The sequence below is a fragment of the Crotalus tigris genome, unplaced genomic scaffold (assembly GCF_016545835.1).
Source record: "Crotalus tigris isolate CLP2741 ecotype Arizona unplaced genomic scaffold, ASM1654583v1 scf7180000020550.821452, whole genome shotgun sequence".
Taxonomy (NCBI): Eukaryota; Metazoa; Chordata; class Lepidosauria; order Squamata; family Viperidae; genus Crotalus; species Crotalus tigris.
Genome location: NW_024098074.1, coordinates 662,426 through 688,701, shown reverse-complemented (window position 1 = coordinate 688,701; position 26,276 = coordinate 662,426). Strand labels below are relative to the sequence as shown.

At 38.1% G+C, this 26,276-nt stretch overlaps 1 protein-coding gene across 4 annotated transcripts; it reads right to left on the bottom strand.

Annotated features, from left to right (window-relative positions):
* SH3BGRL2 (SH3 domain binding glutamate rich protein like 2) lies at positions 1-25,952 on the bottom strand. 4 transcript variants are annotated; one of them, XM_039367078.1, is made up of 5 exons: positions 25,684-25,952; positions 25,465-25,571; positions 14,842-15,025; positions 2,607-2,687; positions 1-343 (listed from the first exon to the last, which is right to left on the bottom strand). In XM_039367078.1, the coding sequence occupies exons 1-5, from the start codon at positions 25,726-25,728 to the stop codon at positions 329-331; spliced, it is 432 nt and encodes a 143-aa protein (XP_039223012.1). In that variant the 5' UTR covers positions 25,729-25,952; the 3' UTR covers positions 1-328. The 4 variants fall into 4 exon arrangements, with proteins under 4 accessions (XP_039223012.1, XP_039223013.1, XP_039223014.1 ...); XM_039367079.1 differs by lacking the exon at positions 25,465-25,571 and having other exon boundaries at positions 14,842-15,027; positions 25,684-25,945; XM_039367080.1 differs by lacking the exon at positions 25,684-25,952 and having other exon boundaries at positions 14,842-15,027.
* Between the last annotated feature and the right edge of the window lie 324 nt (positions 25,953-26,276).

Sequence of the window (26,276 nt, the reverse complement as noted above, 5' to 3'; positions counted from 1 at the left end):
TATATAATGGGTGATCTGATTCTGCTGCCATTTGCCATTCTTGAGAACCTTAGGTCATCATTTGAATGGAATAGTGCATATCAGAACAACGATCCACAGGATTAACTACAGATATATTTGCAAAGATAGAAGAGCACCCAACACAACAAATCACCCCGTTTTTATATCTGTTGTCTTATTTCACACCTCTTCAGCAGCAAGCAAAATACCAATGGTGCATATTGGCTGGTATCACAGTGATCCACGAGGGAAGGTATAGCGGGCTGAACATCGAGGAATTCATTCGGCCGGACAATGTGTTTTTTTTTTTATTCTTCAAGCAGTTTTCCTAAGGTTCTGATTCCTATTTTTTTTTTAAAAAAAATGTATATAAATTAATACAGCCTTTTGAAGCTTATAGCTTTTGTTTAACTGTTAAACAAACAGTTGAAGCTTATAAAAATAATTTAATGTGTACAACATAAATTAGTGAAACAATAAAAATCAAAATAAACATGTCTATGGAGATTCTCGGTCATCCAGGTCATGGTTGTCCCAAGGATGCTTTTTGACAAGGCAATTGGACTTTCTTGTTTTTCTTTGAAGACATTTCGCTTCTCATCCAAGAAGCTTCTTCAGCTCTGACTAGATGGTGAAGAATAAAAGGATTTATACACCTTGCAGACAGCTGGTCATTTGCATTGTTTTAGAGCAGTGGTTCTCAACCTGTGGGTCGGGACCCCATTTGGGGTCGAACGACCATTTCACGGGGGTCGCCAAACAACGCAGTCCGCCATTTTTTTCCCCTTTTCCTTAGCTGTGCTACTCCCTTTTATTCTATTGGCTTTTGAAAGCCAATAGAATAGACTCTCTTGAATAGAGTCTAATTCTATTGGCTTTCAAAAGCCAATAGGAATTGTCCAGGCTGTCTCTGCCCTGCTGAGCCCGCCAAAAGTCCCATTCTGCAAACGGTGCTGCACCAGTTGAGTAGTCCTCGACTTACGACCGGTTGAGTAGTCCTTGACTTACGACCGGTTGGGGGTCGCGGCACTAAAAAGGTTGAGAACCACTGTTTTAGAGTCATTGAGGCCTCCTGGTAGTTTATCTGTATCATCAGAGTCACCTGAGTAGTGCAAGTGGCTGTGGAGCCCTCTTGGAACTATTTCAACTCCCCTAAACACTGCTGAAGATGTTACCTAGCCTGATAACAAAACATTCAGAAACCAACCCACAAGCTTGGAGAATGAACCTTCATCCTCATCCTACACCTGAGCTACAGATATTTGCCACTATTACAAAAACAAAAAAGTCCAGTTGCCTTGTGAAAAGGCATCTTTGGGATTAAAATAAACAATTAAAAAAGCATAATTATAGCAATGGTTTAGCAAAAGTTAGTTATAACTAAATAGTTTAGTTATAACTAAATTTAAAAATATTGAAAATTAAAAATACAACGTAACAAACAGTTGCCAAAAAATCAAGCACAGCTCATATTTTAGCCTTTTCTGTTTTTGTTATTTGTTATTTTGCTTTTTGTTCTATTTAATAAAGCACGGTTTCCCAGGTAAACCAGACAGGAAATACAACAAGATGACCTATTCTATTTATTATAAAGTTACATTAACAAAATCTTGCAACTCTGAAAGTACGTATCTCCTGCTGTCTCCTTTACAGCCTAAGAAGCTAAAGAGGTATTCTGGGCCTCTTTCTCCATCCACTGTACAACTGTGGACTATGCCTCCTCTTATTTGACTGTTCCCTAGGCAGAATTTCTTTACTCTGTCTCTCAAGATCTTTCTCACATATATCATTATAAGCACACACCCTCCAAACCAAGTAATCACAAAGTTCTTCTTTAAAAGCCAGCACTGTCGCAATGCTCCCTTAAGAAAATTATCTTTAAAACTGGCCTTGTTACACAAGAAGTCTTTTTTCTAATAAATACATGCTGAATATTCAGCAGAGTGATATAGAGAAAACGTCAGATAAATAAGGGACCAGGTAGCCATTTAGCATTTCTCTTCATAAAAATATATATGTAAAACATTTGCCACTAAGTCTCTCTCAAAATTTCAAGGACAGCCAACACAACTATTCCTCTCAGGTTATTTTTCTTCTTATGGAGATTCCAGATCATTTATCTAGACTAGAGAGATCTAGTCAGGGAAAAGTTACACTATTTTCCCACTGAGATCAATAAGGTCATAACAAATACCAACAAGAAATATATCTTTTCCATGTGACAAAGGGCCAAATTTATTTGAGAATCTATTAGAATTAACCCTCCCGAAAAAGCCAAATGAAAATCAGCTGAATTACTCAGACATAATTAAATAGGGCTATTGTGTGTGGATACCCAATATATGGTATCAAAAAGGTACAGAAAACTTTTAATGCTTTGCTCCCATCTAGTGGCTGTCTAGATTTTTGCAGCCCAGATATGGCAACATTTTAATTGCCTCCACTTCTTCATGAATGACAGCCATATACAAGTACGGAGGTTCCTGGTTCAGGTGCCTAAAATTGCTTATGCTGCTTCCCTATTTCACTCTGATTACACAAGAAAGGTAAAATACATTGAAACACCAAATGCCAACACATTAAACTTTAGTTTATAAAGTATTCACCTGTGAGGCCAAATTAGACTTCAAGCGAAGAAATGCAAAGACAGTATTGCTTTCCTTGGATTCAAAAAATGAGTCGTAATCCTAAAGATAAAGAAAGGATTTTTAAAAAGTATACTTTTAAAATGTTCATCCTTCAACACATAAATATATGTTTTTGGGGTCTCTCTCTCTCTCTCTCTCTCTCTCTCTCTCTCTCTCTCCAGATGTATTTGATTATTTGCCACAATCCTTTGCCAGCATAAATTAAATCAGTGTTTCTTTTACCTTGGCAACTTTGAGATGTGTGGATTTCAGCTCCCAGAATTCCCAATATTGATTATGAAATTCTGGGGGTTTTAGTCTACATGTCTTCAAGTTGCCAAGGTTGAGAGACACTTAGCCATGGATTATAAAAGTTAGTCCAGTACATCATGAAAGTGGGGTATATAGTCAAAATTGCAGTGCGATCAAGCAGTTAAGATATATAAACAAATAACTAATAATGTCCCGCTGGAGATGCAAATGGTGCCCATTTTCCTGAGGTTCTAGAAGGTCTTTAAGAATTGGCTTTGTTCCCAGGTCTGGGGTTCATGTGTTTATGTATTTTCAGGGCCCCTGCTATATTTATGTGCATGTTTGTTTTTATTGTCTTCTGGATTTTGTAGGCTACCTGGAATCCAACAAAGTGCACAACTATAACATATTTAATAAACTACATTTAGAGTTGAAGATAATTCTTTTTTGTTCATTCAAAGTATTTGGTAGAAATACGATAGAAGAAGTTGCAGCGTTTCTCACAAGAAAATGTACTACTTTTCTTATGATATGAAAACACAGGATAAACAATGAATTAAATATTTACTTTCCTTCCTAGTACCACTCCCCCACAGATCAGTATAGATCAAAGGACTATAAATGGCTGCTTAATCTGCTCATCTATTCCACTGTCAGACTGGATACAGAAGTGTAAATAATTAACCACTCAAACCCACTTATAATAAGGTAATTATATATAGATTCATTGTTCATTTATTCCCTGCTTTGCCATTTCACTCAAAGTACCCTGACTTCAGAGACAGCCCTGGGCCACGCCAACACCTTTGAAACAAGTTCTACAACTTCTTCTGGTTTCAAGGTTGATGTGGAAAAGAAAGCAGAGTTCATGATTTCTGACTGTAATGTCTAACTCTTCAGGCCAAACATGACAAACCAGCGTTACTCTGAAACTCTACTGAGTGACTTGAATAATTTACTCCCATTTAGCCAAGGACAGGATGGGATCTCCTGATTTAACAAAACACAAAGCAAAATCTTAAAACAGGTTTTAACATGAAAGCTGAAACACCAAAAGCAGGTTCGCCAAATCCTGTGCCATCATTTTTATTTTAAATTTATTTTAGAACGAATCTGATATATCTGTTCCTTGCCCTGAAATCATGATCTGTCAATTTTAAAATATTTCATATCTATTTATTACCTATTTATTAAACATATTTGTAGCCCACCCACTACCCTGAGGATCTCACATTTCAGATTACACATTACAAAAAAGGACCTATTTTAAGTGGGGTAAGGATGAAATTCATTTCTGCAACTTTATTTTATCCATAGCAGGATATAGCTAGTTACTTTTTTAAAAAAATAATAATAATTTACTTCTATTATTGTGCCACATCAAGTGGAACAAAAAAACTTTCCTTGACATAATACTCAAATTTATATGACCCTTGTTTTCTTTATTTCTTATTGGCATACAACAGAAAAAAAATCGTCTTCATACCTTTAGAGAACCAGATGCAAAGCCAGTATTTTGCATATAGTGTCCAATCATCATTATTGCTTTAAATTATCACTGTCATATTGATAGCTAATTGTTCTTAGCTAAATATATGATGTAACTCCCATCTATCATGGTTTATAAAATCCAGTTTATTGGTTAGCATATGTAAATTCACTATTTATGGGTAACCTACAATATCATTTATATAGCCATGTGTTTGTGTGATGCGTGAACCCTGTCAGTATTAGTTCACTACAGCACATTGCTTTTTTCCTCCAAATGAAATAAATCTAAAATGGCTCTCCCCTCATGGCAAACAGCAAGCATCTCATTTTCTTTGTCCATAAGCTTTTTCCCTATTGTAAAAACTATCACAGGTTTGTTTTTAGACAAGCTTCTGAAAGTGAACCTCAAGTTCCAACATGAAAGCGGTTCTCCTCCATTAAGGCTCATCAGGATGAGTACAGCCCACTAACAGTCACTTTCTCTCAAACAACCCAGCTCATAGGGCTGTTGTTGTATGGGGAAAACAGAAGAAGGAAGGAGTAATACGTATGTTTGCCACCTTAAATTATTTATAAAGTTACAACGGCAGGATAAAAATCTAATAAAAAAATAAACTATTATGACAGTTTCCCATTCTGTCCGATGTTACAGGAAGTGTATAAATGTAATAAATAAAATAAAAATAAATAATCCAAATTAATTGGAGCGATAAGGCTGAAGAAACATACTTATTGCTAAGTTTCTTCTGAATGCCCAGCATTGTTCTATAGCTCTTCTTCTCAGGCCTTCCCTACTACAATTCAAGATGTAATACTGCATTTACTCCTTTCTCACATAAATTAAAGCACCGTCTTAATCATTTTAATCACACCTCTTAAAATCTGGTATTACTGTGGAGAATCTAGTGCATTAATAACATATAATTCAAATTGTGTATGTTGTTGTTTGAAAGGCTTCTTGTACTTTTTAAAAAATAATTAATATCCTGAAATGAAGCAGATTAACTTCTCTTATCACTCCATTCTAACAGGAAAAACTTGCACTGAATTTCTGCTAGAAAAAAAAGTTGAATTATAATTCAGCATTATTTGACAGTGATCTTTCTCTTCCTCCTTCCCTCCCTCTCCCTCTCCCTCTCTCTACACACACACAAACAAGAGGTCCATATGCATTATTCTCTTTCAAGGCCAGAATGTTGTACCATATGCTGACAAAGAGTGAGAAAAGTATTTAACATTAAAGTGAATTAAATATTCAATAAAATATTTAATACATGTAATAAAAGTTAATAAATTCAGTAGAAAAGAGAATAGGAAAGGAAATTAACGATAGTTCACACCAATACCTTTCTCTATACCTTTTCATTCTTTTTCAAATATCTTCACTTTCACACATTGCTTCATAAGTTGCCTTTTATTCTCTATAAACTTTTCATTTCTCTCCCTTTGAGAGAATTTTCATTCAACTACTTTCTTGGTCTTGCCTTTCTTCTCAAACTATTCATTCTTCCTTCATATACTTCTTAAGAAATCCATTCTCTTTGTATGACCAAATCATATACAGTGTGGTACTTTGGTACTCAACTGCTTTGAAACTCGTCAAATTTGGTACTCAACACAATTTTCTATTTTGACAGAAACTTTTGTCCCAGTACTCATAATTTGATTGGTATTCACCGCACAAACTACAACTTGTCAGTGTCAGCTGCCTGGTGATTCAGTGCATTATTCCTTATGGGAAAAATTTGTTTGGTACTCATCGTGCCTCTCAGAATCCATTAACGATGAGTACCAAGGTATGACTGTAGATTAAATTATAAAACGCCAATTTGGGGGATTCCTGGACACGCAGTAGAGGGGATATCGAGAGGTGTGAAGTTGGATAGGACTTCTTATAACCAATTGCTTAAATTGGAAGGGAAGGATTGGCAGTTAAAATTGTTAGATGAATTATGGCAAGATAATATTGTTTACTCTTGGTTTCAGCATAGACAATTGTTAGATAGATGGAGTTTAGACCAAAAAGTTGGTATTACTTTAGAAGATGAGAATTTGATAAAACAAATTAGAGATCAAAGTCGAGCTAATATAAAGAGAGTTTATAATGTATTAGTGGAATTGGATTCAGAGACGGAATTAGTCAAAGATTGTATGATAAACTGGGCCCAAAATTTTCAAGAGCCTTTTACTAGATACATGGGAGGCAATCTGGGTTGGGATTTTACTAGATACATGGGAGGCAATCTGGGTTGGGAATGTGAAGTTTACTCAGGCTCAAAGTTTACGAGAAAATTTTGATAAAATGTTTTATAGGTGGCATTTGGATCCACAAAAATTGTCTCACATGTATCCTAATTTACAGCCTAAGTGTTGGAGATGTGGTTTACTTAGATGCAACCTATTATCATATTTGGTGGATGTGTAGAAATATAAAAGCTTTTGGGATTAAGATTTGGTGGAACATTCAGAAGATTTTTAATAGAAAGATAAAGTTTACACCACAATTATTTTTGTTAGGTATTATTGATGATTGTGATGTTAAAGAAACTATTTTAATGTTGAATCTTATTACAGCGGCAAGGTTATTGGTTGGGCAATATTGGAGGAAAGATTCTTTGCCTACCATAGAAGAATGGTCGTTTAAAGTTTCTAATTTAGCAGAAATGGCCAAAATTTCTGCCTATTTGAAAGATCATTCACAAGAAAGATACATCTCGGTGTGGACAAGATGGATAAATTTTGTTCAGAATAAATATGGGATTAGAAAGTATCATTTAGTTTTTGATTAACTTATAGTTTAAACTGGGAGTTGTTTGTATTTAAGTTAAAGTATTTTAGGGATTTGGTTATTGGTATAGTTGGATAAGCTTAGTTAAAATTTGTTTGCTTATTTTTTTAACCCTGTAATCAGCTCTGGGAAGTGAGGGGGAGGGAGGATTGGGGTGGGGGGGGAGGGAAAGTTATTGTATTGTAATAATAAATTTGTATAAAACTTTTCAATAAAAAAGGTATGACTGTAGATGTCATGCTGTTTATCAATTTTTATTCATTCATCAGTCATTCATTTTTGACCTTTTTTATTTTACCACAAGTGTCTCTTAAGTGGTCCATTCCCATTGCACTCAGCTTGCTTTATGTAATTCATATAATATACAACTCTTACTTCCATGTAATAAAGTAGGCAGGAGTACACTCTGATACACAACGATTTTTGCTTTTAACTTTCATTCCTTGCATTAGACCACATCCCGTACACTGTGTTCCTATTATGGCTTACATATCTTAAAATTTCTTTGTCAACTTGTTCTAATTTTTCATCATTTATGCATAATTTGCATGAATCTTCTCTTCTTTCATCTTCCCTATCAAACAGAACCATCCTGATTTCTGTTATATTAATTTTCAGATTTTCATGTTTGTGGCATCACACAACCTATTTAACATTAATTATAATTCATTCAGGTTCTCAGCCAACATTATAATTCATTCCTGAACCTGTCATATAAAAAATCCCCCAAAACTGAAATCAATCTTGTTCAAGGCCATGTTCTGAACATACACACACACATCTAGAGGCTGAATAACGATGGTAATCTAGTTCTCACATTACATTAAATTAAATGCAAGAACAATCATTTGATGGCTTAACCGTTATAAACAAAGCCATACTATAGGTCCCAGTGCAGGGGTAGGCAACCTTGGCTCTTTTATGATTCGTGGACTTCAACTCCCAGAATTCCTGAGCCAGCATAAAAGAACCAAGGTTGCCTACCCCTGGCCTAGTGCCTTTTGCAGGCCTTATGTTCATTTTACAGTTTTTGTATTATGAACAAGCTCCCCCTCCCACCTTTTACTTCTGCAATAATCCGCATTCCACATTTTACCATGTCACTCTACAAGCATGAATACTGAAGTGATTGGTCCTATTTCTTTTAAGCACTCTAACAAAAACTAGCACCAAAAATAGCACCATATAAATATGTGCTATGGTACATAAAAAGGGATGTGGTGTGAAGCAGGATAATACAAAAGGAAGTAAAGAGATTTATAGATGAGAGAGGAACAGAGGAAACTCATAGGAGTATACAAAGTCTGTTTTTATGCTTAGGCACCCAAGAATTAAAAAAAAAAAAAATCAGGATCCTTTTAATTCTATCAACAGCTAAAATGCCAAATAAAATATCTTAAGACATACATACAGTTCTTAGATTACACAGAGTAATCAATTAAAAAAATAGGAATGATCCAATGAAAAATACAGAAAAGGTGTAAAAACTCAAAGAAAAGAAAAAAAGGAAAGAACTGAGAGAAGAGGAAAAAGAAAGGAAAAAGCAAAAATGGGGGTGCGGTCAATAAAGACCCTCAGAAAAAGAATAACTTCCAACTTTATTCAGTAAAGATACAAATATAAAATAGAATGATTTTATAAATAAAATCATAATGTACAATATTTCTTAAGCCAATGATAGAATGTGGTCCATTTTTTTTTTCTTTTGGGGACTTGTCAAGGTGAGGATAAAATGGGCCTCTGGGAGGCAAATAGGAAGCAAGAAACTGCATGTGGCTAGTTGGCCCACCCATCCCTGATCCAGTGAATGAACTTCTGTCCCATATCAAAATTGATGGCAGCTACTTACTTAAGGAGAGAGAGAAAAAAATCTGCTGCCCCAGCCAGGTGTACTTTGGTTGGCTCCTGGCCAGGGAGCTGCTGGAATCTAGCAAGACAGGCTAGAATCTACTCCAGACAACCTTTCCCACAGTCCCTGCATACTACAATTAACCTACTTAAATTCACTTGCCTATAGTAATTACCTTTATAGGTGCTAGCCAGAATCAAACGATCTGTTCCATTTATAGAAAACAGGAAATGGTAAGAAAAATAATTTGGCAAATCATCAGAGTCAAGCACCCTGTTTCTCAGATAATGAATGCGCACGGGATAATTAAGGCCTGTGAGTTTAAAAAAAGGATTCTTCTCAGCACTGCTTGCAAGTGTTGACCATTTCACACAGACACAAAAATAGCTGTGTAGAATGTTGTAGAAGCATGGTTTTCAACCTATTTGCTGCTTTACTCTATCACCAGCAGCCTTATGCTCTGAAGAGGAGCTTCCTTGTTGAAAATGTAAAGAAATCGAAAGATCTGGTCTTCACTGCTGACCTGTAAAATACCTTGGGCTAAAATATTTTATTCTGCAGCAACTCATGCAGTTAAGCAGGTTTTCATGCAAATCAGCTAGTAATACTTTCCCTCCACAGAAGACATATTTTAAGTTTAACCTTCCAGGAATTTATTTAAGTACACTTTGAACTTTTTAAAAAAAAAAAAATTCCTCATGTATATATGAGAAGTGTCTGCTGTCCTAGCTTTTCCATGTCTATTTCTGCCATTTATTGTCTGCGTTTCTACACAAACAATGGGCTGTCTTTCACTGGCAGAGGATTACACACATTTTTATTGAGAGAGGAATGGTAAAAATGCAGCTGGTTGAATACATAAACAAGGGCAGGGCCAGGTGAGAAAAATGAACGGAAAAATTTAAATCCTCTAACCAAAAACAGTTAAACACGAATCACTGCAATAGACTTTTCTCTCTTAACAGACATCCCAATGCTTTTCAGTTAATTAGACATGTCGTTCCAGTGGCATAATTGGGTGTTGGAGGACTCTGTGGACCTTCAGGAGATGGCTCCAGAAAGTATGCAGCCATCAGAACAGTGAGCCTTAACATCTTTGACCCAGTTATCCTTTTCCTGTCTTAAATAATGTTGTTATCTCCATATCGCTATCCCTACAAAAACCAGAGTCTTTTACCCAAGTGTCTCAGTAGCAGCAGTTTTAAACTGGATCCTCAGCTCACAAACAAACCATTTAAAAAATCACTCCATTACCCCCAGGATATGTTCAAATTACCTCAGGTTAAGAACCATTGCCTTAGCTTAGAACATTGTTTGCTACTTGTAATACAAAATTCAAGCTCTTAAGAAGCAAACAAGTAGGCACAAGAAAAGGAGAATCAAGATGCAAATAGCAAAAAAACAAGGAAACCAATGGGAGACACTAATCCACCTGACCACTAGATGGCAGCAAGGAGTTCACATTTACTGCATCACTTTGGTTTTTAAATCAACTGTCTAAAATGGACAACTGTAAGAGGAAGAAATGATGGATGACCCACTTTTACCCTTAAGCTATTGCCTGAGTGGTTAATGGGAGCTCTATTACTACAAACAACCTTCCTCCTAGTGCAAACAAAGATGACTATTGTTTCAGAACAAGTGAAAGAATGGGCAGTTGTTGTTTAATCTGCCTGCAAATTATCTTTGGCTGTTCTTATGTACATCCCACTAACTATCTGCTGCTTCTACCTCTGGGAGCTCTTTCTGCTAACCCCATCTTATTCTGAACAAGGGCGTGCATTGTGTATTGTTATGATTGTAAAACACCACCTGCAGCCTATTTATCAGTTGGCAATCCGCCTCCTACGTAAGATCAGGAGTTTTCCATTGAACAATGTGTGCAGCTGTAACAAACACACCAAAGTAAACTACTCCCACCAAAGCAACTCTTGACATTTACATGCCCGTGCTTCCCCCCTCCCCCTTTTCCTGAAAGACAACCTTTTGTAAATAAATAACTTGGTTTTCTGATGCTTCTACTTCCTCCAGGGTCAATATGCTACAGAAGTAATGTATTTGCTACAGCATTATTTATTTATTTATAAATTTTATTGGCTGACTACTTTATCACATTATTGTTACCAGTTTAGTTAATGTTGATGGCCCTCATAATCTGTGAAGCCCTGAATCAAATCTGAGACTGTGGGGTACTTGTATTAATCCTAAAAACACTATTGTTTCTACGACCAATTAGAAAACCAGACCAATCATTGTCCATTTAAAGAAATAGTTCCAGGAATATAAAGAGTATAAATATAAAGAATATATATTTTCTTTAAAAATAAATATTTCAACTTTATGGCACTAAAAATTTAGCAAGAGCTCAAAAACCTATGTTAGTATAAGAAAAAAATACAATAGTTTTGTCAATGTTCACACATGGGGTAATATTGTGTCATAGCCAGCTGCTGATTGTTATATATTTATCAGAGAAAGTAGTAGCCTCACGGTTTTTGCTCAAACACTAGAAAATATCCAAAGATTGTTGTTTCATTTTCTCCAGAACCCTTGAGAACATACAGAAAAAGAAATGTTAACAGAGAAATATTTAACATTTTTACAGAAAGCTATTGGGAGGTGTTTCAAATTAAGTTTCATTGTTTATAAAGCACTGTTGTGAAAGGACTGCTTTATTTGGAAAGTGTAGCACTTGGTTTCTGTTCAGAAAGACCAAAAATACTTTTATATTCCCCATGACTTATTTATCACAAAACTGAACCTGTCATTTTTAGTCTTCAATTTTGAAAGCTCAGATTTCTATTACAGAATAGCCAAGCAACTGTAAATGGATTAAACAAATTATTATGAATTCAGATATGCTATCAGGATAATTATGCAGAGAACATAGCTACTGGCAGATATATCCAGATGCTGGCTCAGTCCAAATTTCCTCTTTTTTATTGCACATCCAACCATGTCTGAATATCCACATCAAACTCACAACATAGATTCACTGAATCAACAGTACTGTTTGGTTAATAATCCAGTGAAATGCTGGCAACTTTTGCACTCACATTAGTCACAAAAGTGCAACTCCTACACACACATGAATACACACAGTTACACATTAACACTATTTCATTATGTTGTGCTTTTTATGATTTTTTTCAGTGCTAAGTAGGTATTCTATTAATGGATAATTTATAGTAGTTTTTTTTACTATTTATGATAGACCCTTTAACCTTTAAAACCCTTAAATTTATCTGAGAGATCTAAGAACCTTGCCCATAAATATGAAATGCCTACATAACATACGAATGGAGCTTTTTTCTACTATTTGAGTAACTACTTCACATTACAATTCAGCCTCCTTTCAGTCTGAAGTGGAAAAAGCATTTCTTTATTCCAATATAAACAATATGGCTCAATTGCTAGAAATATTAATCGGCATAGACAAGGGCTTTTAAGTGCTAACTAATGCAATGACTCATCAACTTGCAAATGGGTTGTGGGTGAGCCCATACAAGAGCAATGACACTTCAGGACTATATCTTTGAAAAAATAATGTTAGGAATTCAACATAAAAGTGAAGGAACATATTTTTCTTATCTGCAAAAGATGAAGTGTTACTGTTTGCAATGTGTTTATTCCCAAACCAAAGAATGGAATAATTTGAATCACTAGATTACGCTGTTTAATTTAGGCGATACACTGGGCAAAAGCAATCTCTTCAAAACAATTTACCGTACTAGATCTTATTACATAGTCCAAGCAGGGACAGGAGGGCAAGAAAAACAGCCTTAACTTGTATATCTGGTGATCTCAGACTACATACAGTAAGTTTCTTAATCATATCTCATGAATTCTTAATCTAATTTCAAAAACTCTGCAACAACATATGCATTCCTATTAGAGTTAAGGGATTAGATGACTAGATTTATTGAATAGAATGTTTAAAGATTAAATATATTCTTAACTATGATTAAAAAGAATAAGAAACTCGAGAAAATAAATACTATCAATCTAGAAGGGATATATATTTTAAGTACTATGTTATTTTCTATGTTTCGTTATTACTGCTCTCTTCTATTCTTTTTTATTTTTTACTTCTTTTTCATTCTTTTTCTTTTCCCCTTTCTTTTTACTCTTAGACTTAATACTTAAGAATCGTAAAAATGTAAGATGGCTTATATGGAAAAAATAGAATCAAGTCTGTCAATGTAAATGTAACTAATCGCTGAGAAAACCTTTACCAGTAAAAATATTTAGAATTTGGTGGGAGAAATAAACTAAAATAAGGGCAGTAACAGGATTGATGATAAGGCATTCCAAATAAATGGAAAGAAAAGAAATGTATTAATATGATGATTATTTTTTAGGAATATTGGAAAAAATATATAGTAAATTGTCATTTATTAAAATGACAAGAATTGTATTAACGCAATGTTTGCAAAAAAGGATATTTCAGGGAAAGAGGAAAGTAAACAAAATTAATATATGGAATACAGACTATAGAAATCAATTGTTTTTACAAATGTAACCCAGACACCACACTGTTTACCAACTATTGAATGACTTATGCTTGTGTAAAAAATTAATAAAAAATATAATAATAATAATAAAAAACATATTCATTCCTCTGGCAAGAGTAATAATTTTCCTCCCTGGCAATCTATTGTGTAACCAAAAAGAGTTGGAAAGAGAATGGGGGGGATTTATAAAAAAAAAAGAGAAAGGTAATTGGCCAAGAAAGGAACTGAGAACCCCATCCTCCTATGATTCCTCCTCTTCTAATTTCAGCTTCATTTACCTTTAGTCTATGGCAGGGGTGTCAAACTGCCGGCCAGTGGGCTGGATGCATCATGGCGAACCCGCACCCACCCCATTGCCAGCAATGGAAAAAAAAGTTGCGATACATTGCAACACATCACGTGACGTTGCAAGTTTGACATTCCTGGTCTATGGCCTCCCAAAAATTCAAGAGAAAATTAGGCCCTAACAGAAGAAGGTAGTCTGACCTCCTCGGCTTAAGTAATTCTACCATGATCCTGTCTTTGTGCTTCTAGTTTCATGGACTACAGAAATGCTTGCAGCTTTTACTTTAAAAATTAGGAGAAAGCCAAAATCTCAAATAAAATCTTTATTATGGTCACTGACCAGCATAGACAAAACCAGCAATCTTTCTCCCATCTTTACTGGAAGGAAGAGACAAAGACAGACGTCCTTTCTGGTTCATGCATAGTCAATTGAAGTGGCAACCAATCAATATCTAAATCACTGTTCTAACTTATGAAGAGTTAGAACACAGGGGAACGAAGAGTAAAATCAAACAAAACATTATCTAATAAGATGAAACCTGACCCAACAAAAATTATATACTAACCTACTGGTGAATGCATTACTCTTCATAATGAATCTGATAAAGACAGGGGAATTGCCCTGTGTTTATTTTATGGAGAGTAGATGTTTGACATATCATGTGAGCTGGGAATGTATATATTTGGATACATATAGCTGGAAATGTATATATTTGGATACAATCAAAATTTCTTAGAGATGTCTGCTTTAAAGAAACAGCCATGCTTCTCTTTCCTGTTGGTTTCCACCAGGCAAGGGCTTTTTAAATTTCATCTAAGGCTAGAAATACATCAGAGATGGAAAATCAATCACTAGATATTTCATTATCCCATCATTCCTTGGCATAATCTGAAAACTCCTCTAGAGCACATGGGAGGGGATCTAATCATCATGATGCCCTCCATATTCATGCTATCTGGAGTTATCGTCCACACATTCCTCGTTTTTCTTCTGTAACAAAATGGACAAACCGCAAACTTTGGAAAGTTACTTACTCCACAGTACTCATCATTGCTGAAGATCTGGGGAGGCAGTGGGTTGCCTTGTGCAGGCAGTTTGTCTTGAGGAATATTTTTATACATCCACCGCCTTTGCTCCTCTGACATGGTGATATCCACTTCTTCAAAGTCAATCTTGTTGGCTTCTAGAAATTGCACAATGTCTTGTTGCCTCTTCTTTCTCTAGAAAAAAGAAAGGCAAAACTAAGAGGTAATCACTTGTTGCCCAGCCAACTATGGAAGTCAATCATGGCAAAGTTTCTATTGTATACAAAAAGGGGTTTTCAGTCAGCAATAATATCGATATTGTCTTTTCTTGATCAGAAAAAGTCAATTTACCCATATGAGCAAGTTCCATCATCTTCATTCATTGAGCATAGTACTAACTTTTTTTATATCTTTGTGCTTATAATTATCTCACTGAAGTTATCATGCACAGATACAAAGTTTTTGGCAACTGCCCATATGTTCAGAAAGAAAACCCTCTCAATTGTATATTAATATTTAAAATCCTCTGAATCAGTGTATGTTAATCCAAAATTTTCTAGCTTTGTCGTATGTCCACAAAACTTGATGAAATATCCATTCCTCTTGTTCACATTTCCAATATAAATTGTATCAAGTGTCTTTATACATTCTAGACAATTTTTCTAGACACTATATAAAAACTCTCAACTTTATAGGGAAGGGATCCCTTTGCTATGTGTGCAGAGAGTGGAAGCTGGTACTGGACCTGGCCAGCTTCCACTCTCTGCACACATAGCAAAGAGTTTTTTTCCACCCATGTATCTACTTATCTATATTGCCTGCTTTCAAATTTCTGGGTGAGCAGGAGCTAGGGATCAAGCGATGGGAACTCACTCCATCTCATGCACCTGGGCTCAAAGTCAGCAGTTCCGGTGTCATTAAGCTTCTGTGCCACCATATCCCCTATAACAGTGGCCGCCAATCTTTTGGACAACAGGGACCGGTGCCATGGAGAAAGGTTTTTCCACGAACCAGAGGGAGTGTGGTTTTTACATACTGCCTGAATTCCACGGATGGGGCTTCACTTGTTTGTGTGGCCCAATTGCTGGGCATGCCGCGGACCGGTGCTGGCCCACAGATTGGGGGGTTGGGGATCCCTTCCCTATAAAGTTGAAAGAGAACAATTAACAAGTGGAACAGCTTGCCTTCAGTTGTTGTAAGTGCTTCATTACTGGACGGTTTTAAGAAAAGACTGGGCAGCCACCTGTCTGAAATAGTAAAGGGTCTCCTGCTTGAGCAGGGGACTAGAAGACTTCCAAAGTCCCTTCCAGCTTTATTCTGGTTGATTGTTCTTTTGGCCCAGCTGTTCATTTAATCCTGACTATCTCCACATGCATATACTCACAAGCATTTTGTTTCACTGAATTCTAATACAAAGCAAAATAGCCATAGCTGCACCCGGAGGCAGAGACCATGAGGAGCAACCTCTGAACTATCACGCAGGCTGAAAGCAGGGGCAGGTGCTTTAAGTGCTTAAAAAGAAGGGTACCCTCTAATGCAGGGCTTTTCAACTGGTGGTACGCGTACCAACAGAGATATGCATTGATGGTACGCATAGGACCGGTTGAAAACAATGTAAAAAAAAGTAAAAAAAAAAGTTTTTTTAAAAAAAGGAAAAGTGGATGAGGTAAAGCAGCTGTGAGAGCTCAGGGGAAGCGCCAGGATCAGCGCCTCTTTCCGCCTGATCGGTGCTTCTCCGAGGCCGTGAGAGCTCAGGGGAAGCGCCAGGATCAGCGCCCCTTTCCGTCTGATCGGTGCTTCTCCGAGGCCGTGAGAGCTCAGGGGAAGCACCAGGATCAGTGCTCCTTTCCTCTTGATCGGCGCTTCTCCAAGGCCGTGAGAGCTCAGGGGAAGCGCCAGGATCGGCACCCCTTTCCATCTGATCGGCGCTTCTCCAGGGCCATGAGGGCTCAGGGGAAGCGCCAGGATCAGCGCCTCTTTCCGCCTGATCGGTGCTTCTCCGAGGCCGTGAGAGCTCAGGGGAAGCGCCAGGATCAGCGCCCCTTTCCGTCTGATCGGTGCTTCTCCGAGGCCGTGAGAGCTCAGGGGAAGCGCCAGGATCAGCGCCCCTTTCCGTCTGATCGGTGCTTCTCCGAGGCCGTGAGAGCTCAGGGGAAGCACCAGGATCAGTGCTCCTTTCCTCTTGATCGGCGCTTCTCCAAGGCCGTGAGAGCTCAGGGGAAGCGCCAGGATCGGCACCCCTTTCCATCTGATCGGCGCTTCTCCAGGGCCATGAGGGCTCAGGGGAAGCGCCAGGATCAGCGCCTCTTTCCGCCTGATCGGTGCTTCTCCGAGGCCGTGAGAGCTCAGGGGAAGCGCCAGGATCAGCGCCCCTTTCCGTCTGATCGGTGCTTCTCCGAGGCCGTGAGAGCTCAGGGGAAGCGCCAGGATCAGCTCCCCTTTCTTCCTGATTGGCACTTCTTCCGGAACTGATCCTGGTGCTTCTCCTGAGCCCCGAAGAAGCACCAATCTCCTGGAAAGCGGCGTTGATCCAGGCCAGCGCACTCACACACACATGTATGAGCAGTTACAGCTGAAGGCTTTTCAGCCTTCAACTATGGCTCCCAGTCCTCTGGCGCCTCATTGGCTCAGGCTAGCCGTCCGTCAGAATCTATGTCCCATGATTGGCTGGCTCCCTCAATGCGTCCCTCCCTCGCAGAAAGGGTTTGACTCTTTATGCCGGCTTGTCCCCTCATGGGGCTCCTGATACTGTAGGCCCCGCTGGCCGGGAAGGCGCACCGGAGTCCCGGCTGCTGGTAAGGTGATCGACCCGCTCCTCTCCCATTGCCCACTCTGCCCAGGTTAAGCCTGGCTGGAGCAGCGTTGGTGCTTCCAAAGGTGGCCACTTCAAAGTCACACGGGCAGCCGTTGGCCGCTCCCCTCCCCGCCTCCAAATTGATCCCCAATCGGAGAGAGGAGGGAGGGAGGGAGAAAGAAATAGAGAGGGAGAGAGAGGGAGGGAGAGAAAGACAAAGAGGGAGAAAGAAAGAGGAAGAGAGGGAGAGAGAAAGAGGGAGAGAAAGAGAGGGAGAGAGAGAAAGGGAGAGAGAGGGAGAGAGAGAGAGGGAGGGATAGGGAGAGAGAGAAAGAGGGAGAGAGAAAAAGGAAGAGAGGGAGAGAAAGAGAGGGAGAGAGAAAGAAAGGGAGAGAGAGATTAATTTAGTAATATGGTTGTTAAGTGAAACTGGTTTCCCCCACTAACTTTGCTTGTCAGAAGGTTGCAAAAGGTGATCACATGACCCTGGAATAATGTGACCATCATAAATATGAATCAGTTGCCAAGTATTGAAATGTAAATCACATGACTCTGGGGATGTTGCAATGGTCATAAGTGTGAAAAATGGTCATAAGTCACTTTTTCAGTGCTGTTGTAACTTTGAACAGTCATTAAGCAAACTGTTGTAAGTCAAGGACTACCTGTATTTTATCACTTTTTTCCATTTTTTTTGGGTCAAGTTTTTGACACCTCGCTAGGTGACTGGTGGTACTCGAATGTTGCCATATTCTAAAAATGGTACAATCAATGAAAAGGTTGAAAAGCCCTGCTCTAATGTTCTAAATCAGGGGTCTTCAAACTTGGCCCTTTTATGATTTGTGGACTTCAGCTCCCAGAATTCCTCAGCCAGTGTGCCTGGCTGAGGAATTCTAGGAGTTGAAGTCCACAAGTCATAAAAGGGCCAAGTTTGAAGACCCCTGTTCTAAATTATTCTTTCAAAGAATTTGCAGGTCTCTGTAGATTAACGGTGCCAAGTAACTGAGAAAAGGGGGGTGCAAAAGAACTAAAAAGAAAAAAAAATGGGCATTATTCTGTCAAAACCAGGTTATGGTGCACTTATCACCCATAAAGCAGTTCGGAAATCACAGCATGTTCTAAATGCTAGCAGTTTATAGACAGCTTAGGAACACTTTGTTGGTGGCAAGGTGTGACCTAATTGATAAACAATTCTGAAGATGTTTAATAGAGGGCTAAGGAAACTGAAGACACAAAAGTTAAGGCAGTATCCAGATAAAATACTGTAATATATATTCTGAGTCCAGATATAGCACTATGCCAGCATAGTTTTTAATCAATTTTTCTATAAGCCACAATGGCTGAGTTTATATATAATGTACAACCGTTAGATCATTGTTTACAAATCACAATATAAAATTGTCAAAATGTGCAAAGCTGGAACTAAAGAAATCACATTTTGGAGTACAGTATTCTATGAATTTAGAAATTAAGCTGAATAATGCAGCCATGCACTTGAGACTTGCAAATATAACTAGCCTGTTTGCACAAATTTTATTTCTATATTCTCTGTGGTGAAAAAAAAACCACCATAAAATCCTCAAGTCAACGTTTCTGATATGTAAGATTGAAAGGTGGTGTGTGCTTCTGCTTTAAAAAGATACATTTAACTGCATGCTCTATTTATAGATTAATGGGCTGCATGCAGAGCATACAGTAGTAAAATTTATGGAGCCACTGAAAATGACTATTTTCTGTTGGCATCATGCATTCTTGTTTAAAAAGAACAATTAGCTCAGCAACTGGTAGAAGGCACAGAACAGAATTTCTGCAGGCTGATTCCCCCCCCCCCCAGATCTAAATCTGGAATCACCATCAGCAGATGGATGACAAGAATTGGGTAAGCAAACATCAATATTATTAAGCAGTTTAAAATGACTCAAAATGTAAATCAGCCAGTCAGGGATTGGGAAAATAAGACCAAAAACATGCCAGCTGTTGCTCAACAGAGTTCTGGCTTAGAATTTTGAAATATTCTTTGATTAAGCAAAGCCTATGTGAATTCTAGGAAAGGGATTAAGAATGCTTTTGGGGAACAGCATATTTATGCTGTGTGATCAGAAACCAGGAAAAGTATTCAAAATATATAATTCTCTATACTGAATATTTTGTAAACCACACAATCTGATCAAATTTGTGTAATATATTTCCACAAACTGAGAACCAGTTTGGTATTAGTTAAGATGCTGGGCTAGGAATCAAGAGACTGAATTCTATGCCTCTGTTAAGTATAAAAGCCAGCTCTGTGAGTGACTGAGAAACATTCTCTCTCTCTCTGCCCAACTCACCTCACAGGATTGTTGTTTTGGGGAAAATAAGAGGTAGGAGTATTAGGTACATTTTCTAAGGTTCCTTAAAAATATTTCTCTTCTAGACATACATCTGACACCCTTATTTCTGATGGTACAAATGGTATTGTCTGTCCCCATCTTCCCAATGAATGCCAGTATGTAATGAAATCATCTACATACGGAGATAAAAAAACCTTACTGATTAGAGACCAATATAAAGTGGGAAGGACTTCTAAAACAAGATGTATCTATATCAGGGGTCTTCAAACTTGGCCCTTTTATGACTTGTGGACTTCAACTCCCAGAATTCCTCAGCCAGACATGCTGGCTGAGGAATTCTGGGAGTTGAAGTTCACAAGTCATAAAAGCGCCAAGTTTGAAGACCCTGATCTATATGCCACTAAAAACACTTGTCATGACCTTTAATAGGGTGAAATGGTGCATCATAGGACAACAATTTTTGAACCAAGGTACTTCAAATGTATTTACAGAATATCTCCAAAATCTGGGGGCCATGACTTCTGAGGGATTAAATTTGGGGAAGTTGTGGCTGCCTCAGGGCTGCTGGCTGCTGCTGTGGCCATGTGATCTTCATTTTCAACATTCTGTGACAGTTTATCAGCAAGTCTCTTGCAATCTCTCATTTTCTCCCTCAACCAGCAGTAGACTGCTGGGGAGGGGAAAGAAAAGGTAGAGCGAGTGGGAAGATTTCCCATGCTCCCTGCCAGATTCCCACTAAGAAAGTCAATGGGGAAGCTAGCAGGAAGTTGGAAGTCACTTCTCCCATTGCTTTTTTGCCCGACATTGGTTATTCCATTTTTCTGTTTAGGTAAGGAAATGTCTTTGAAACAATGGGGCATAGGTTGTTTAATTTTATACAAAGAGGTCTCATCCTACAGATAGTCCATTCTGAAAAGTGCTGTACATTCAATAAAAGGAGCAATGGCAACTTGAGATTAAAGTCCTGCATTTTGCTAGCATTATTAGAATCTATTATTCCTAAAAGTACTGAATTTCTGGTACAAACTGAAGTTACTGGTAACTTCTATAATTTATTAAAAATGACTGTCTGCTGTAATCCTCAATAGTTATGTGGAAGAAAGGTCCCTGAATAATGTAGAGAGTATTTCCAAATGTAAAAAATCCCAGAAGGGCAACCATTTTAATCCACAGTAGGAAAATGCACATTTTATAGCATATTACAAATTTTAAAAATGGTAGAAACATTCACACATTAGAGTCCATTTTAACAAATATGGAAAATATATAAAGGGCTTGGCTTTCAAATTAATTTAAACTCTCCCCTTGTTTTTACTGAGTAAATGTAGTACCTCATCTTTGTAATAAAACGCAAAGGAGATTTCACAAGCCTCGACATTTTCATTTATCTATATACTATCCATAACAACAGTGTACTGGAGTAATAATAAAGAAATGGAGGCTGAGGGAAATGAAGCCCCTCTGTTAAGTGAACTCTCAATGAACTGCTAAGTGAACTTTCAATGTCAGTTGAGGAAGTAGGAAGGGAGTTATAGCTTATTTTTTATACAAATGATCACAATATTTTATCAGGTTAATTCTGAGAATAGTTTCACTTCTGTCTTGAGGAATATACAGTGATATCTCGGTAGTCATCATTAATTGGTTCCAGGAGGCAGGATGAGTACCAAAAACGAGCCGAGGTGGCGCAGCAGTTAGAGTGCAGTACTGCAGGCCACTTTAGCTGACTGTGTTCAGCAGGTCAGCGGTTCAAATCTCACCGGCTCAAGGTTGACTCAGCCTTCCATCCTTCCGGGGTAGGTAAAATGAGGACCCAGATTGTTGGGGGCAATGTAAATATATATATACATTGCTTACTGGTGTACACCGCTTAGAGAGTGCTTGCACTTAAAGCGGTATATAAGTCTCATAAATAAATAAATAAATAAATAAAAACTTTGAGTATCAAACAATTTTTTCCCATAAGGAATAATGTAATGAGTCATAAGGCAGCCAATATCGACAGGTTCTAGCTTGTGTGTTGAGTATCAAAGAACGATGAGTACCAGGACAAAATTTTCACATCAAAATGCATTGAGTACCAAATTCGATGAGTTTCAAAGCAATTGAGTACCAAGGTTATCACTGTATGTGGATAGGTAATGTGGGAGACATTGGTTGTATTCCATAGCATTTATACTTTAGGATCCTACACGTTTTTACTTTTTAATAGCAATGCATTGCCATCAAGGCATGAGGTGTCTTCTACTTGCATGCCACGTCACCTCTCTCTTTGCTATCTGAATCAAAGGAAGGTTTAAAAAATAACTGAAATTGGCAATGAAATTTAAGCAAGCACTACTACCTGCTCAATTCTAAACTCTAGTACTAACTTTAAAACCCTGGCAGTTTGGGTGCCAAATATACAAAACTTTTCCTATATAGCTTATACTTTAAGTTCCAAAGAAGAGGTCCCTTCTCAAAATGTCTTTATTTAATAACAACTAAGGTGATATGACATCACCTTTATGGAAGATTGTCTCCATAGTAGTTGAGGCCAGCCTCACCCTCATTTTGTTCCAGATGAAAACCTATTTATTAGTCAGCAAATTTAAAATAATCTAATCTTCTGAATTTGGTTCTCCTTGAATATATTTTTATTACTATATTTTATTACATGTTGCAGTAACAGCTATTCCTGATGTATTAACAAAAGAAGAGCACATATTTACTATGTGCTCTTTGTACAGGACCAGTGGTGCATGTAAAGCACAATTTGTTCAGACTGTAAAGGGTTTAGTGTAAAACTATTGCATGGATAGGTACAAGTATAGAATGTTCTTCATACAATTGCTGGTTTGGCCCACTGCACTAGCTATCGTCTTCTCAATAATACAAATAACGCAAAATTATTTATACATGGTGCAAACCACAATAGCTAGATTCATACAGCACGATTCTAAGTAAAAATTAAGCAAACCGTACAATGCTATGAATCTAGCTTTTCCCGGAAAGGGGGGGGGAATAGCAGAGGTAGATGGCATTAAGCTCAGATTTCAACATATGAATAATAACCTTCCCCCTCCTGCTTACCAGATTGAAAGAAGAAATTGAAAGAAACTGAAAGCAAGAAATTAAGGTTTTTTGCAACTGGCACATGACTACTAAGAAAGAGTAAATAAAAGGCAGAAAACTGAAATCCACTCTTCATTATCTTCTGACAGATGATTCTACTGATGGAGTACTTTGTGTGTAAAGTACTCTATCATTTGTGTTCTAGCTAAAGGGAAGAGCAGAATGGTGTAGTCTGATGCTAGGCAGTGATCTACAATATGGATGTTGCAGTATTACTACTTCAGACTTGCCAGTAGCACTTCTCAGAACTACTGATTATTGAGAAAGGAACAGGGGTGGTGAAAATGCTTAGGGCCACACCACTTTTCACAGTGTACTAACTAGAAAAAATACTGTAGCATTAAGTTTATTTATAAACCAATTTGTTAGACATCCAGTCCCTTTGCTTTGAGCAAGAGAGTAATTTGCTTATTTTATTAGTTTATGCGTTCAACAAAACAGATATGGCAATGAAATGAGTAATAAACTTTAAGAGAAGGAAGGATTTCCTGAGTTGCACAAGGCAAATAGGCACAGGGCCAAAGATAAATAGTGCAATTTGATGTATGCCCTGCTAAAATATAAGCTCTACTAAGCTTAGTGAGACTTAGTAGATGATCTCAGGTTTTTATTTAATACAGGGACAGCATCTTCAGTTTCTTGGTTATTTTAATCATTGTTTTTAAATATGTGACACAAATTAAACATTTTGATGATGCATTACTATAAATCACTTGCTAAGAATAGATCAACAGGAGGAGAGTTTTTATTGTGAATGTTCAGTGACTACTCATTATACAGGTTCTAAAAACTTCTAATAGTTACTCAGCAGGCTCCTGAAATGGGTAATTACTTACTATTGGCTGTTAGCATACAGCTACCTAGCATGATACATACTTTGTGCCAAACCACACTGTACTTCAGCCTTTATTACACAAATATCACACAGCTAAAGATTTATCAGTCCATAGAGGCAGCATAAGTGTGTTTTATAGAAGGCAAAGTTCAGTATCACCAATATTGAAGCATAAGCAATTATGAGTGTAGAAAATCTCCTTCAATGACTCTCATAAAAAGGCCATGCAGATCCATATTTACCTCGACAAGAATATATAACTCAAACAGAGGTCTCTAGAGATAGCAAAATTAGTTACAGCAGCAGAAAGTCTAGGGATTATAAACCAGCTCTACAATATGTCTACAACTTGGTGCCCATTAATTTCCAAACTGCACATCCTACATTCTTTGGGTGACAATCCTTACAGTGCCAAAATATCATTGTGTCTGTGCAAAAGGGAAATATCTAAAGACTGAGCGTATCTTGAGAGAGAAACAGAAGTACTGAGAAAAGATATTAGTGGGGACCACTCAAACAACCGTTTAAAAAACTGTGGATCCAACCACATGCAGCTGAAATGTTAAGCACATTTATAGAGGAAGCTTAATTATTTAAACAGCACATGCTGCAAAGCTAAAATGTTTATTTTTGAAGAGCTGTGGGTGTTGGTTTAGTTAGTATATGCTTTCTAATAATTTTAGGGTAAATCCTCCCACCTTCCTTCAATAGATAACAGTATAATATCAAGATCTTAGTAAGACTTAAATTTGACTTGCATCAGAAACACAATTTTCTGAGTTTTTGTGTTGATTAAAAAATGTTTTGAAGCAGCAATTTTATGGTGAATTTAATGTGTTCACACTCAACTATAATTACAAGCTATTATGAGCTCAGATGAGCTCTGGTATGTTGGATGGTGAGTGGATTGTTTATCACTGGGTGCTGGAGGATATCTTTGCTGGGTTTTGTGCTTTAATCCTGTACATCTCCCAGAGTCACTTAAGTGAGATGAACAGACATATAAACAAAAACAAAAAAACGCGTAAGGGCTTCTGGTGCACCTACCAGTCCCAATTCTGCATATGGACTCCTTTTTTAAAAAAAAAAGTACAGTGTTATTGTGGTCGTTAATTATTAACTATTAATTACTTCATTATAAAACGGGGGTCACTCCCGTTTGTCGGAAAGGGTAACAAGGACAGTAATATTTTTGATGCATTATTTTCTTTCACCCTTTCAGATCACAAAATTGAAGGAAATGGGCCAGCGACCAGTAAACAACACTTATTGGTAAATTACAACATGCATTGCCCGCCCAAACCCAACGATTCTGCAAAGGGGAGGCTGCGATAGCGCCGCTCGCCTCTATCGGGAAAAAGGCTATTAGCGACAAAAAGCGACTAATGCCGCTTTCCAGAGTTACGGACTTTCTTGCCCTCGGCAGAAATCTCTCTCTCGGCTCCGCCGCTTCTCTACTGAAAGATTTCGCGCGTTTTGCTTTCGGTCGGCTTTCGATTTTCGACAGCCTCCGCCCGCAGATACTCCCAGGGGGGTCTGTCGAAGGCACAGCTTCCCCTAACCTCGCGTCCCGAGTGCGATGGACAACTCCTACCATCTCCAGCCATGGGTCGTGCGGGGCTAGGCGTGATGGGAGTTGTAGTCCGGCCCAACAGATCTGAGGACACCACTGGGTGGAAAGAAAAACAACCAAGAGGCAGGGGCGATGAATTCAGTGGCTCCCTCGCCTAATCGCTGGACTTTCGCGCTCCCCAGCCTCCCTGCCTGCCTTTTCCACTCACCGCCACGGAACCAGAGGAAGACGCGACGAAAACCCGAATGACCATCTTCCCTTCTTTCCTCCCTCCCTACATGCGCTTCAAGGCAGCTCCCTCTGCCAAAGTCTAGAAGCTGCGAGCCTTCCGCGCCTCCGAGTGGCGCCGCTTCGCCTAGAGTCTGCCTAGCCAGTGCCTAGCCTGCCTCGATCCTAAGCCCTTCCGCCCTACGAGCCCGCGATCGCAGGGCGCGCCGCAGATAAGCAGGGCTGCGAGTGACTCCGAGTTGCGGCAGGAATCCGAAGATAAGAGGAGGGGCGGGGAGGGGAGGGGAGGGACAGGGAGGGATACAGGGTGCAGAGATGTCTGGGAAATGTAGTTTTACGGGCCCTGGCATAAAACCAAGCTGTCCGACTCCAACTGAGGAATTTTTTCCTTCCTTTTTTTCCCTTCCTTTTGAGAGAAAGGTGATATACAAATAAATAGAGACAGTATATTTTGTTATCGGAAAAAATAGCAAAGTCATTTCAATGACAAACCAGTGGAATAAAAAAATATATCATCTGAACTGAGAACAGTGGGATGAAGAATCGACAAGTATTCAGCTATTTCACTGACCT

What these genes read in the sequence shown, in the direction of transcription:
- SH3BGRL2 (XM_039367078.1), bottom strand. Translation starts at nt 25,728, where the DNA reads ATGGTCATTCGGGTTTTCGTCGCGTCTTCCTCTGGTTCCGTGGCG. An exon ending in CTTCCTCTGGTTCCGTGGCG is followed by an intron (nt 25,572 to 25,683) that starts GTGAGTGGAAAA and finishes CTTTCCACCCAG; the next exon opens with TGGTGTCCTCAGATCTGTTG. An exon ending in GCAATGATGAGTACTGTGGA is followed by an intron (nt 2,688 to 14,841) that starts GTAAGTAACTTT and finishes CTTTATCTTTAG; the next exon opens with GATTACGACTCATTTTTTGA.